General features: G+C 40.1%; 1 protein-coding gene across 1 annotated transcript in view; it reads right to left on the bottom strand.

Moving 5' to 3' along the window:
* Window positions 1–5,379: 5,379 nt before the first annotated feature.
* The window catches only part of FLT1 (fms related receptor tyrosine kinase 1), a 107,738-nt gene continuing 98,765 nt past the window's right edge, over window positions 5,380–14,352 (bottom strand). Inside the window, exons 12-13 of the mRNA XM_088460270.1 lie at window positions 10,832–10,940; window positions 5,380–6,645 (exon numbers count right to left, since the gene is read on the bottom strand). Coding sequence (XP_088316396.1) covers window positions 6,251–6,645; window positions 10,832–10,940 — 504 coding nt within the window. The 3' untranslated portion in view covers window positions 5,380–6,250. The remainder of the gene's footprint in view (window positions 6,646–10,831; window positions 10,941–14,352) is intronic.

The following is a 14,352-nucleotide window of genomic DNA, read 5'->3' as shown; positions in this document are numbered from 1 at the left end:
CCAAGTAATATATCAAAACCAGAGACACGTGCAAAAATAGGAATATTCTATAAACTGTTAATACAATTTTCAATATTTATTAAAATATGAAAATATATACAATATATATATAGAATATGTTACCACAGAATAACAATAAATTGTTATATATGTTGTATTGCATTAAGAAGACCCTGAAATAAGTACATTTGACAAATAACAATGTTAATGTATATATCTTTAAACTGTTATCACTCTATAAATAAGCATTTTCAGACATCTGACATTAAATAAGTTATATATTGTTTTATGAATATATATGGAATGAATATAAACAGCTGTATTAATTTAATAGAAAGTTTCTTTCCAGTTCACAGTGTAAGGTCCACGGGTCATTAATGTTGCATTTGAAATTAAAATTCGATTTTTTTTTATATATATATATATATTTTTCATGTGAATTCAATTCACTTCTGCAAAATATTCTTAATTTCAAGCATCTAGAGCACACCGGGAAAATATTTGGCAATATAAATATAGCTGAAGTCATCTGCTTTATTAATTTGAATAGCATTTTCTGGACTTAAACTGAGCCTTTTTTTTTTTTTTTTTTTAAATTAGGAATCCCATTCTCATTTAAACAAAAATCTTGAACCACTAAGGGCATTTTTAGGCCTTACTTTGTGTATCAAACTAATAGCTCGATTGCAAAAACCAATGTAACATTGTCAAAGTCTTTAACATTCTTTAGCACCATTCTCGGGAAGTCATCGAGCTGGTGGCAATTGCCAACTGATATCAGCAATATGTAATTTTATTTACAATAAGGCACTTCCGTTTTAAAATTATACATTTATTTCACATAGCCGTTCTACATTTTCTCACATACTATATAATCACATACTCCTGGTGGGGTATTCATATATTTTACTTTAGTGAGTAAAATATAATGTGTTTCCAGAAAACTCTTTACACAAATACCGGAGGTCCCCTTTCTTTTTTGATTAAACAAAAACCCTTTGATGTTAGTGGTACAAGCTTTGTAAAATAGTGAGCTGATCAGCTACAGAGAAGGGTCGTTCTGTCGCAGCACAAAACAAATATATGCATACACCATGTTCATATTGTCAGGATATTCTGTACGTTTTTTGGAACTTGATGATAAGTAGTTTATTTTATTAAATTGGGAAAACATCAAGTGACCCCCCCTAAGTCTGCAGATTTCTGAAGAATTCCATCTTGTGTTTCTGTTTTCTGTCAATCCCTCTCTTCCTGTCCCCTTTCCACAAATATTCTATTTAAGGCCTTGTTTACTTTGGAGTACTGCCTTAACTAAATCAATCTGAAAACAAGCTACGTATGGGGTATTTTATTTATAGATTTGCCCATGGTTCAGTCAGTATGAAAGTCATAACACACTTAAAGGAAATGGGTCACTTTGAAAATCACTTTGATATTAGTGTATTGTTGTCATTAGCTCACCCAATCAGATATATACCATTGCTGTATCAATAAAAGTATGGAGTTGGGTGGTAATAGGCTACACTGACACACATACATGCACCCAAACTCACACCACTGCATGTTGTTGCTGATTCTCTCCCAGTTAGTTAATTTCTGATTGGCCACTTGAGGATTCTAAGGGTTTCATTGTAATGGTCTGATTGGCCATGTATGGGTTCTAAAAACTTGATTGATAAAGTTATATGGGTCTGATTGTCCATCTGAATGTTGTCATGGTCTGATTGGTAGTGAACATTCTAACAGCCTGATTGGATATGGAAGGTTCTAATGGCCTGATTCTAATGGTCTTTTAAGCCATGTGAATGTTCTTCTGATTGTGAACATTCTAAAAGTGTCTGATTGGCTGTGGGAATGTTCTACTGCTCCAATCTAGCCCAATGACCATTTGTTTTTGAGCTGTTTGACAACAGTTTGGATTGCCACCTGACGGCTTAAAATAAGAATTTGTGCCAATGTTATTAATGGAGACAGAAAGGGCGGTATTTTTCTATTTTATTTTATTTTTCCAGAAAAGGTGGTTATAGCACTGCTTAAAAAAGCGACCAACCACGGAAAACAAGCCTAATTATCTTAAGTGACAAATCACATTTAAATATGCAATACTGTATATATGCTGCTAGGTGACTGGGTCATGTACTGTACCACTGGAGCTACACTATGCACTTACAAAGCTGAAAGACATTTTAGAATACTAGAATTAAATATTAAAGTCAGAGATAAAACTCCCTGATATTAAATTCTAGGCAATCAGCAGCACCAGTGTCAGACATTCCCAGCTACCATGCAGCAATAGTGGCTGTTTACCATAGCCTACTATAAGAATAGAATGAAAATGCTGACATCTAACATATCCATTAGTGAAATACAAATGCTAGATCTGGCATAATGTATTTGAGCGAAAACTTGACTGGGGCCCTCTGAGTTTGCCTCACTTCAAATTATATAAAACAGCATATTTCACACATTGGGGCGGATTTCAATTGCTGTTTTAGGTGCATTAGCTAATGGGAGCCTGACGTAGCAATTCAATTGTTGCTCTGTTCGTGGAGGAGAGCCGCCAGCGCCGCCATTTCTACTCACAGTCTCCTGATGTGGCGAGCAAAAATGATAGTTCGGGCCCCCAAACCAGGACTTTGCGTGACAAGCGCAATAATTAATGGGCTCCCAAAACAATTGAATTGCTCGTTCGGACACCCGTTAATTATTGCCACCCAAAAAAGCAATTGAATTCCTCCCATTGTCTTCAGCCTGTTTGTCAGTGCATTCTTTCCGATTATTTATTTTTCACTCAAATTTATATTAACATATTAAAAGATAAATTATGTACAATTGTTCCAAGTATACAAAAGAATAAAACATTTTTTTAAATATTTGTTGGCTTTTTACAGTACAATAATAATGCAGTCTATTAATAATTGCTGCAAAAAAAAACAAATGTTTTTATGTACATATATAGACAAACCTACCTATCTAAAATTATATATAAGCTTCAAGGGGATGTTTGTGAAAACTGTTTAATGGAAATTTCATTCAATGGCTAGCATTATTAAAAACTATCTTCCTTTACAGATTAATGCGGATATGTATCACACCTTCTAACTGGGACAAGAGGAGAAGTTTCCCCGTTGCAACCAATCAGATTATAGCTATCATTTATCTAGTACATTCTATAAAACGATAGCTAGAATCCACCTACTGTACATACAGGCGGCATACTTGCTTACTTTTGTGATCTCCTCTGGAAGATCCAGGAGGGGAGGTCCAAGTGGCAAATGCCAGAAGGGGGTGTTGTGATGCAATTTGCATAATCATGGCTCCACCTGCTTCACTTGGGAAGAGGGTGGGATCTGGCGGAGTCAGGAAGACCCTCGGAAATCTGGGTGTCTCCTGCACAATCTGAGTAATCTGAGTAATCATGTATGATTACTCAGTTTTGTGGACTGAACCAAACTTTAAGATGACTGCAACCTATCATCATGCCCCATTTCAGTGAAGACACTACGTTCATTACGAATCGTCTCCAACTATAGTCTTCAAAATATTTTAAAAGCAATCTTCTGTGGCAACTTATTTCTAGAAAATATTGCAAAACACTGTAGCTATTATATGTAATATAAAATTATAAATACATACATTTGTCTACTAGTAAATATACAATATACTTTTTACAGAGTAGGGTTGAGATTTAAAATGTATTGTATATATTTCAAGACTAAATATATCATTTTTATCTGCTACATACTGGTTATAATGACCATGGTTCCAGAATTAATTGCAGTATTGAAAGGTTCTTAATGTTTTCTAGTTGGAATGCTAAGTAGATAAGCACTGCTTAGCAAGACTGAAGTCATGTTCATTTTAACAAACCACACAAAAACAAACCATACAAAAACAAAACCACACAAAAATTCTAGAGAACCTCAAAAGGTTCCAAAACAACCAGAATCACTGCAACCAGCTATGGTCCAGAGTGGAAAAGGTGCATTTATGGTTCTGGGGGTCTTCTTTGCTTTTTGGAAGGGCATGGGTTGGACTGGCCCACAGGGGTACAGGGGAAATCCCTGGTGGGCCCCATTGCTTAAGAACCCACCCCCTTCTCTAGGGGTTAGGTTCCAGACTGTGCTATTGAATTATACATTGCTACTCTATCAGAGGGCCAGTTACTTGGTAGAGCAGGTGCTTTGCCTAATGGTTGGCTAAATGTCTGTGGTTGCAGGCCACACCCTCTCAGGTGCCTGGCCACACCACTTAGACATGGCCCCTACCATTGCATTCCCATGGTGGGACCTTCTTGCCCCATTCTGACACTGGGAGGGCACATGCCCATTTTAACTCCACAAAACCACTTGATATAGTACCAGATCAGAGCTGAAGATCAAGGGTTGTCATATGTTTTTGATGGAACACATTTTGTACTTTCCAATTTCACTTCTGCAGAAATGTGCATTTGTAGGGCACCAAAGAAAAATGCTTTATATCCCCTTGTATGCATTTAGATCCAGCAAAGGTGAATGAAAGCCCATTTATTAATTAACATTCCCAATACCAGAGCCTGAGTAAGGTTTGTGGGAGCCCCTACCAATAAAATTATCAATATGATATGCTGTTGCGGTTAATAATAATTATAATCTGTAAATTCTCCCAGCACTACAAATATGTTAAACACACTGTAGTTCCCCCAGTTCACATCATGAAATACAGAAAACCCAGTTCACATATGCTACACTGCTCGCACATTGGGTCTACCTTACGTAGCTACATCACCAATGTGTGTGGGGGCCTCTGGGCGACCGCCCCAGCTGCCCTTGTTGTTCTGTCTAATACCCTTTTAGAAATTGTAAAGAATTATATTTGAAGTAGGTTTGATGGTGAATCTTACTGTATCTCAAAAAGCTAACAATTGTAATAAGTATAGATGTGTGTTGTATGCTTGTCCCTGTTCACTATGCAAACATGGTTTCAATGGTTGATCTAAGAATCCTAAATGTTGAATGTACAAAAAAATTTCATCGGAACCTGCATTAAAAATAAAGATCAAAACAGACTTCATTACACCACAATCATTTCAATTCCACAATCAATGTAATACTGCCGGACAGAGGTGTGCCTAGATCGGCTCTCCTCCTTTGTACCAGCTTCCACAAACATTTGTATGTGTTTTGCGAGCACTACCTAGAACCATTGCGATGTGTAAGCTCTATTAGATCTATTAAAAAGTTAAGTATCACTCATTAATACACTTGCATCAAGAAAATACTTTTTATTTCTTAAATTAATGAATGCAGCCTCCATTTCTCATTATAGCAACAACGCTGTTGTCTGGCATTGTTCCACTTTACAGCTGTTGCTGGTTGGAAATATTAAAACACCCTTGAAAAATATACTAATATAGGAAAAACCATCCTAGCTTTATTTGCAATCATTACCTGAAAAAGGGTTCCAAGTGTCCCAAAATCATGCAATGGTTTCCTATTCATTCACTTTCCTTTCCCTCCTCTACCCTACAGAAAACATTCCTGGCTCACACCATAGACGCATTCCGCGCAAATCCTGCCAGGTCTTCTCTGCGCTGACACTTCAGTATAGCAGCTCAATTAATAAGGTGCGTTATAGCTGCCAAGGAAAAGAATAAATGTTAATTCATGTGGAAACCAAGTTTATGTCATTTTAAATGTAATATCTCATATGAGTTCAATGTTCGTTCTTTCATTAGTTTTGCACTTCGACATAACTTTGCTCATTCTCAGTAAATAGTTTAAAGCAAATATTGCTTCCCCTAGTTTTTCCAAACCCGAGCGTTAGTTGTTCGAATAGGGATTTAGCTTTCGTTTTATCTTGTATTAAATTATGCCAGTGCTCAGACGTGACACACATCATAAAAAAAAAATAACCCTAGCCTTTAAATAAATGTCCGAAAGGTCTGATCTGATCTAATCTAGATGCAAAAATACAACTAGATTATTTAAAATGCTACGTTTCTCAGTACTATACTCATTCATAAGGTTGTGTAATTTTAATGTTGGAGCACATGTAGAGATTAAGCTTTGAAACATTATCTTCCAAATTTGGACTGGTTTATCTCGGGAAGATTAATGGCTTCCGATACAGCAGAGAAGTGTAAGAATGTAGTTTGCGTTGGCTGATAGCCTCTACTTCATACATCCGCAGCCAACCCTCCAATCCTTCAAGGAAGCGTATTCAGTACCTTTGATTTTTAATTACAATATTTTATAATGTTGGAGTCATTTTATTGCGTTACTCTGCTTTCTGTTGCACAATTTCTTCTCTGTTTAGAGGTCCGTGAAAGATCTGTTTTTGTATTGCATCGAGCTCCGTTGATAGTAACTTCTTTGCTTTTGGAAATGATGTCTCCAGTATAGGTGTTCATCGCCCTACACTCATAGAAGCCAGCATCGGCCCGTGTGGCGTTCTGGATAACCGCTGTTAGGATGGTAGAGTACTCTGTCGTGATTGCATTCCTCTGTTTGCTGATTCTGTGGGTAATTGTTCGATTCCCGACTCTCCTGCGTAAAATCCAGCTAATATTTGTGTATAAGAACTTGTTAACTGAACAAGTTAATGTCATGTTTTCACCTTCCTTTGGCACCTTGTCCATGCTTATGTGAAATCCATTCGGTACATCTGTAAGAGATGGAGGACAACTCAAGTTGACATAAAGCCTGTATAACATATGAATATGTTATTTCACAATTCCATTGTAATTTCATGTACATTGTAAAGAGATGACAAGATCATTGATCAATAATAGCTGAACATTAGGCAATCTATTTTTTTTCCAATGGTCATACTTTAAAAAGGATAACACGTAGATTTTCAAGGAATGGGTACAGTGCTATTCCACCTTCGGTAAACTTTAACTTGTTGGCATGATCTTCTGCAATATTTAGTAACTGCATTTATAATTTTTTTCATCTATTACTGCAATTTAACAAACAAAATCGCTGGGGCAGCTGGGCGATGCTTCCCAACAATACTTGCTGACAGTGGTTCACTAGCAAGTCTTGAGGCCTTCTACGCATACTGCAAAGTGCATTCATAGTGGAACTGTAACCCTGGATTTGAGCTTCCAGTTTATCTTTTGTGGAAAATATATTAATAGTTAAAATGTTTTTTCAAAATTTAAAAAAAAAAAGTTGAAAAAATATATATATTTTTTAATATGAGCTGTTTTTGTAAAAAAAAATTCTATTTCAGTTGTAAAATATTTTTCCTCTCTGGGTCCTCCTCTATTGCCACACTAGGATGATAATAGTAATAAGACGATCGATGGAGGTAGCTTGTAATACAGTACCTGGTAGGTTATTAATCGGGGAGAACTTGTTAAATAGAAAGCTGTATTTTGGTTGAAAATACCCATTTTCACCGATCTAGTGCTTATCTACTTATAATACATAACTCCTACGTCTGATTGCATAAGTACATGGCTAAAAACCACAAAATGAATTTCAGGAAGGTCTGTCTAAACACTTCCATTAAAGTCACCCACGGGTGGACCTGCACTTTGGGATGTCATGTATTACCAGTTTTACCTGGTAGGCACAATCATTTTTTATTCATTTTAAGGATGGGAAAAAAAATAGCTATTGTTTAAAGAAAAAATAAAGGAAGCAACTGAGAATTAGACATAACACACACTGTTACTCAGGGGGGTCCCATGTTATAGTAAGAGTATTAATTGTGCGTGGCCTTTCATCTGCTGGAATCAAGGTAGAAGCTTTTCTGGATTCAAGTCAAAGAATGTTTAAAAAAATAAAAACCTGGTGGCTCTGGCTTATTACACCTAAAGCCAGACATCAATGTAATGCTTAACTACACGGCTGCAATGATGCATAATAGTTTTATTTACTTAAGTGATTTGAAACTTCCTGTGGAAATAGCTCCCAGGTTTCCTGATGGAAGATGCTGTTTATCTTTGCCAAGCGCCACCAGGAATCTCAAAATAAAATGCAGTTTAGTGACATTGGGAAGCGATGGAGATAAGGCCGCGCTGTTCCTGTTTCACTCTAGGTAATTGCAAACACACCCACAGCCCTGCTGTGTGCCAGCACATGCACAATAATGGGGAGCTCACAGGTTACTTTAGTTTGATGTACTTGGACGGGCCGGCCATTCCTTCTGAAACGCTTTAGACAGTGAACAATTCAGGCGTGTTTTAAATGTCTATCCTATTGTGAATCTCGACTTGCACTGCAGTCTGACAGCAACTCTAAAAAGACTGCTGCACGGCCACCTACAGAGGCACGTCCTGGAGCACACGCTGGGGTAGAGCAAGGCAGTCAAAACATCAATATCCAGCGGAAAACAGCAATTTTGAGTCAAAAGAAAGACCTTCCATACCGGTATTATTAAGTAGGAAAACAGCAATGTGCGAGACGTGAGACTGCTTCTTCTCTATCCCTGTAAGAGGTGTATGGGTAATTCTACCATTGCCAAAATGCATTGCCACACACAAGACACGTGATTAGATATATGTAAAGCAATTTAGTACATGTCTAGCTATCTTGAGTCCATGTATATCATGCAGGGCCGACTCCAGGACAACGTGCACCCTGTGCAAGATATTTTGGAATGCCCCCTCCCAGAACTAGTGTGTATGTATGTATGTGTGTGTGTGTGTGTGTATGTATGTATATATATATATACATACACACACACACACACACACATTCTTTAGAATGTAAGCTCTCACGAGTAGGGACCTCTTCCCTCATGTGCTTCTCCTTATACTTTATTCTACTCCTTACTCCGTATTAGGGCACCTAACACGTCTCTGCCAACTCCCTGCTGCTTATTGTGAGTGCTTTAATCACTATTGCAGCAATGTATATAATGTTCTTCACTGTACTGTAAGTTACTTGTTTTTGTTTTTTTGTTCACTTATTAGTTTTATGTACTATGTAAAACCCCAAGGACCTGACAACAGATGTACTTTCTTGGGAGATCACGAGCGGCCCCCTTCAAGATTGGGAATATAGTGGATTCTTTTCTAACTGGAGGACTTTTTTTGGACAATATTCCAACTGTGTGTAGCATCGTTACTAGAACCATTATCTTATATATATTATATATATATATATATATATAATATATATATATAGTACATACAAGAGAATGAACGTGTTGTTTACACCAGTTTGGAGAGTCCCGGGAGTGCCACCTAATTGTCTCTTGTATATCGTCTGGCATTGTCCTACGTGGAGGGCACCCTGGGCAAGGTATTGGCCCGCTGTAGTCAGCAGAGTCCCGGTCAAATATTGTGTGTGTGTGTGTGTGTATATATACACACACACATATATATATATATATATATATATATATATATATATGAGGGATGGCATCCCGCAGTAGTGTAAGATACTTACTGACAGGTGCCTGGCCATTAGCAGAAGTGTAATAATAAGGCTGTATTGCATCTACTGGTTGTCACGCAGATATTTGTATCATCGGTCTGTATGTATCTGAAAAAATCAGGTTCCTTCCCTGGACAATAAGTAAAGGAGGAAACCTGGAGAGGCTGGTCTTTATCTGTTGTGGTAAACTGCAGTGCCTCCTCCGTGTCACCTCACCCCTCCTCATTTTGGTGACAGATAAGATAAGGAGGCTGCTTATAATTTGGCATAGCATGGGTACACAGGGGGAAGAAAGGACAGGACTCCCCCCATTTCATCCCTCACCCGTCTGAGCATCTCCTTACAGCTGATTGCAGAGAGAGGAGAGAGGCTAGGAGGTACTCCACCACTCCCCGGTTTATAAGCAACTGCTATAGTAGTATAGGTGGTTACTGAGTATTGCAACCAGGGACAGACTGGGGCTGTAGATCAGCACTGACAGTACGCCCACCTTAGGCGTGTGCGCTCACGAAGGGGGCGTGGTTAAGTTTCAAGGGAGTGTGCCGTGAGTCACGGGGGCCTGGCCTCACAGCACGCCCCCGTCTCTTCCCAGCCAAGCAGAGCGCTTCGACCCATCACTGCCGCCACCCCCTCCATCTCCCAGAGCTCATATCATAAATCCGGCGGTGGGAGTGGAAGGCAGGGACACTTACGCTCTCCTCGAGCCGGCCCTGAGGCCATCGGCGCTTCTGGCATTTGCCAGAAGTACCAGATGGCAAATCCAGCCCTTATTGCAGCACAGACCAGGGCTCTGCCACCACAGGGGTAACACATAACGGGCACAGGAGAGGGACTAGATACAGCTTCCCTGTCTGGGCACATAGCTGGATTGGCTTCTCCACTGGGTGACATTGCTGCTCCCGGGCGTCACCCACCACACTGCTGCTCATAGAGAACCAGGGGAACCGCCGGACTAGTGACCAGTGCCGGACAAGGTTACCCTCATACAGGTGCCCGGCAGCAGCATGGTGTCTCCTCCTGCTGTTGTACCATATGCTGCTGCTACTAGTGCTCTGTGAGCACTGCCCATGCCAGCGTGCACTCTCCCACTCAGGCAGCAGCCATGGAGCCCGCCCCGGCATGGAGGTGCCACTGTGGCAGAGTATGGCTGCGGGGTGGGAGAAGTCAGCGCTGTGGGAAGAGAAGAGGTGAAGCAGCCGGAAAGGGGCACTGCCAGCTGCACCGCACTCCCAATGGAGTGGTGCCCTCATGCCGGCCCTGATATCATGGCTGGTAAAGTATCGGATGAATAGGGGAGGGGGCAGAAAAAGTTTTAAAATTTTGAACAAAATTTTGTAAGAAAAAATAATTAATAAATCTATAAAAAAAAGCAAAAAATACCAACGGATTAAACACCGCTATGACAAACCAATGTTATGTTCTTAGCATTTTGGGAGGAAAGTAGAAGGTATGCTTACCGGTTACATAGAAATGTATTTCCCTTTTCTCACTTCCTATTGTATTGGAGGCAACACAGGTATAAATGCCGGATGTAGAGGAATCATCTATAACAAGTATCCCCACAGTCTGAAACATAAAATATTTATTAGTCTTCAAATTGTTCCCCATCCACAATGAAACAATATAGTCTAACATTCCTAGGGTGTGTTTGACTGGGGTTAGACCATCATTCTTTTTATATTCCAATTTTCGAAGTGGGTGGGGGGATTCAATATCGTATCCAATCATCAGAATGCTTACAGCAGCACAGAGTATTTCATGACATGAATGCATAATGAACTTTCTTTTTATGATGTTTAAGCATACTATAATAAGAATTATTATAATTAGTTCCATTACCAGTTATTTATATAGTGCACACATATCACACAGTGCATTACAAAGAATACAGTATATCAGTCTTTCACATTAGTCATTTATGTATATTCTCCCTGTGCTCGCGTGGGTTTTCTCCAGGTGCTCCAGTTTCCTACCACACTCCAAAAATATACAGATAGGTTAATTGGCTCCTAATAAAATAATTAACTCTAGTGTCTGTGTATGTGATATGATATACCCTATCATATGGATACACATGCGCACTAGGGTTCATTTGTTTGTCAGAAGCCACTTAACAGACCAATATATTTTTGGAGCACAAGTGCACCCAGAGGAAACTCAGGCAAATACAAGGAGAACATGCAAACTCTACACAAATAATGCCTTGGGCAGGAATTAAGCTCATGACCTTAGTGCTGTGAGGCTCTGAGGCGGTAATGCTAACCACTATGCCAATCATGCTAAAAAATAATAATAATGATGATTAATTAATAGGCGCTCAATGTTGCAATTTAACGGTCTTTGGTTGCCCAATAATTATCATACTTGTTGTGCCTAATTAGACCGGGTTTAGCTGCTAAAAAAGCTAAACCCATCTAAAGTCCTGGTTAGGGTGCCCAGGGGGCAAGCAGAAATGCTGGCACTGACTGCTGGAACAGGGCATCAATTCAATGGCTTCGTCAGGCACCCAGCACTAACAGCTGCTGGCGCTAATAATTGAATCGCCCTCTTAAAGTTATACCATAATTAATCATCATAATCTGACACATTGTTCATTGACAAATCTAAGCATTTTCTTCTTAGTAATTATTATTTGAAATTTCCTTCCAAATTAAATAAAAATACATTGTGGCCAATAAGGCTGTCTTTTGCCTGAATACCATGTGCCATTTATTTTATATTTCTGAACATTTTAATATGCATAACATTCGTAGGTTTGTATTGTGACCCTTAAGACCCCTAGACTCTGCAGATGTGGAACAGAGGGGAAACACATATGTTCATTCTATGAATTGCAGACAATACCCTTCTGGTCACGTATTCACTGGACCCAAAAATAGCTTGTGCTAAAAGTTAGAAGATTGATACAGATTTGAGACGTGACAATAAAATGTTTTGGGTGTGGGAAGTGAGTCATTAAAGAAAAGTGGAAGTGGATATTTTATGAGTATCAACACTTATGTCATTGACTGTTTCAATGATACCACTCCGTGCATCCATATGCACCAAGAAATTGCGCAGCGGATATCTTGCTGGAACACTATATTCGCCATTCCTGTATAGCCTCCATTAGTGAGTTATAACAGAACACACTTCCTGTACTTCAGCCTGGATCAGTGTAATATTGCTTTTTGTAGTTCCACAATAAACAACAAAAAGGTCAAAAATTCAAAGTGCAAACTAATAAATAAATAAAGCAGCTGCTATCAACATTGACAAGGAAAACACTTTAAAATAGAGGATGTTACACTTAACTGATAATGTACGTGAAGGTTTGAAGTGTCCCCGTTGCAAGTTTACACTGTAGGTTAAACTTAAGGCCTCTTTAGCAAATATGCATTGTGCAGTATGAAAGGATGAGACCACAATATTGCAAGGGGAAGATAGGGATCTACTTTCCTATGGTCAGCTTATACCACAGGTTCCCAAACTGTGTGCCGTAGCTCCCTGGGGTGCCGCTGCGCTGTCATCGGGTTGTTGTGGCGGCCGCTGGCCTAAAGAGGCCAACCAGTGTATTTTTTTGTGTGAAATATTTATTTTTTTGCACAGGTGGGAGAGAGGCTGTCAGTGCAGAGTAGAGCGGTGAGGCGGAGGGGGGTTGCTGCAATGAGCAGGGGGAGAGGCAGTGAATCCTGAGGCTGCCAGTTGCTGAATGGGGTCCTACAGTGCAGTGCATTGTGGGAGATCAGGCAGGAAGGGCCAAATGTAATAATAGGGGAAGAGTTTCGAAAATGTGAGAGTTTTCTAACACTTTTTAAACTCTGCCAATGTCATATAGTCCGAGAACAAAGCAGCAGAGCAAACGTGCATGTTTTACAGACTCAAAAAACTCTCACAATTTAAAGTCTCATTAAGATGTTTTCCCATTTTGAAGATAAAATTCGACCAATGTGAGAGATTACTGCTAAACTCTCACTTTTTCTAAACACTCACCCTATTACAGTTGGCCCGAAGTGTCTGATCTGAGGAGTGAAGCTGCAGAACAGCGCTGACAATCACAACTAAAGGTAAGTAAGGGGAGGACATGGAGGGGGGCAAAGGGAGAGACACGGAGGTGGCAATGGGAAAGTCATGGATAGGGACATAGAAAGACATGGAGGGGCAATTGAGAGACATGGAGGGGGCAAATGGGGCTAATGGAGAGACATGGAGGGGGCAAATAAAGAGACATGGAGGGTGCAAATGGGGCTAATGGAGAGACATGGAGGGGGAAAATAAAGAGACATGGAGGGTGCAAATGGGGCTAATGGAGAGACAAGGAGGGGGCAAATAAAGAGACATGGAGGGTGCAAATGAAGAGATATGGAGGTAGCAAATGAAGAGACATGGAGGGGGCAAAGGGAGGGAGATGGAGGGGGCAAAGGGAGAGAGACGGAGGGGGCAAAAGGAGAGAGACGGAGGGGGCAAAGGGAGAGAGACAGAGGTGGAAATGGGTAAGAATAGCACAGTTTTTCTTTTTTAAATACTTATTACGTTATTTTGACCCAACTACTTAAAAACCGGGACTGATCTGTAATTATTTTGCCTTAGGGGTGCCATGAAAAAATATGGAGATCCTAAGGGTGCCTCGAACTGAGAAAGTTTGGGAACTGCTGGCTTATACCCCTAACCCTAACCCTCCCTTATGGGTGCCTAACCCTAAAACTCCTGAGGTGGTGCCTAAGCCTATGTCCCCCCGGGGGGTGCCTAAACCTAAACCCCCCTTCCCACACCCTAAACCTAACCCTCCCGGGGGGTGCCTAACCCTAACCTCCACCCCGGTGGTGCCTAACCCTAACCTCCACCCGGTGGTGCCTAACCCTAGCCCCCCTTCCCCTAGCCTAACCCAAACCCTCCCCAGTGGATTCCTAACCCTAAGTCCCCCTGGGGGTGCCTAAGCCTAAATTTCCCCTACGCGGCTAACCCTTTCCACTTACCTTCGTTCGTGAAGCCGTCTGTC

This window comes from Taudactylus pleione, unplaced genomic scaffold (assembly GCF_031769625.1).
Source record: "Taudactylus pleione unplaced genomic scaffold, aTauple2 ptg000043l, whole genome shotgun sequence".
In the NCBI taxonomy this organism is placed as follows: Eukaryota; Metazoa; Chordata; class Amphibia; order Anura; family Myobatrachidae; genus Taudactylus; species Taudactylus pleione.
The sequence above is the reverse complement of the archived record's forward strand: the minus strand, read 5'-3'. Positions and strand labels throughout refer to the sequence as shown.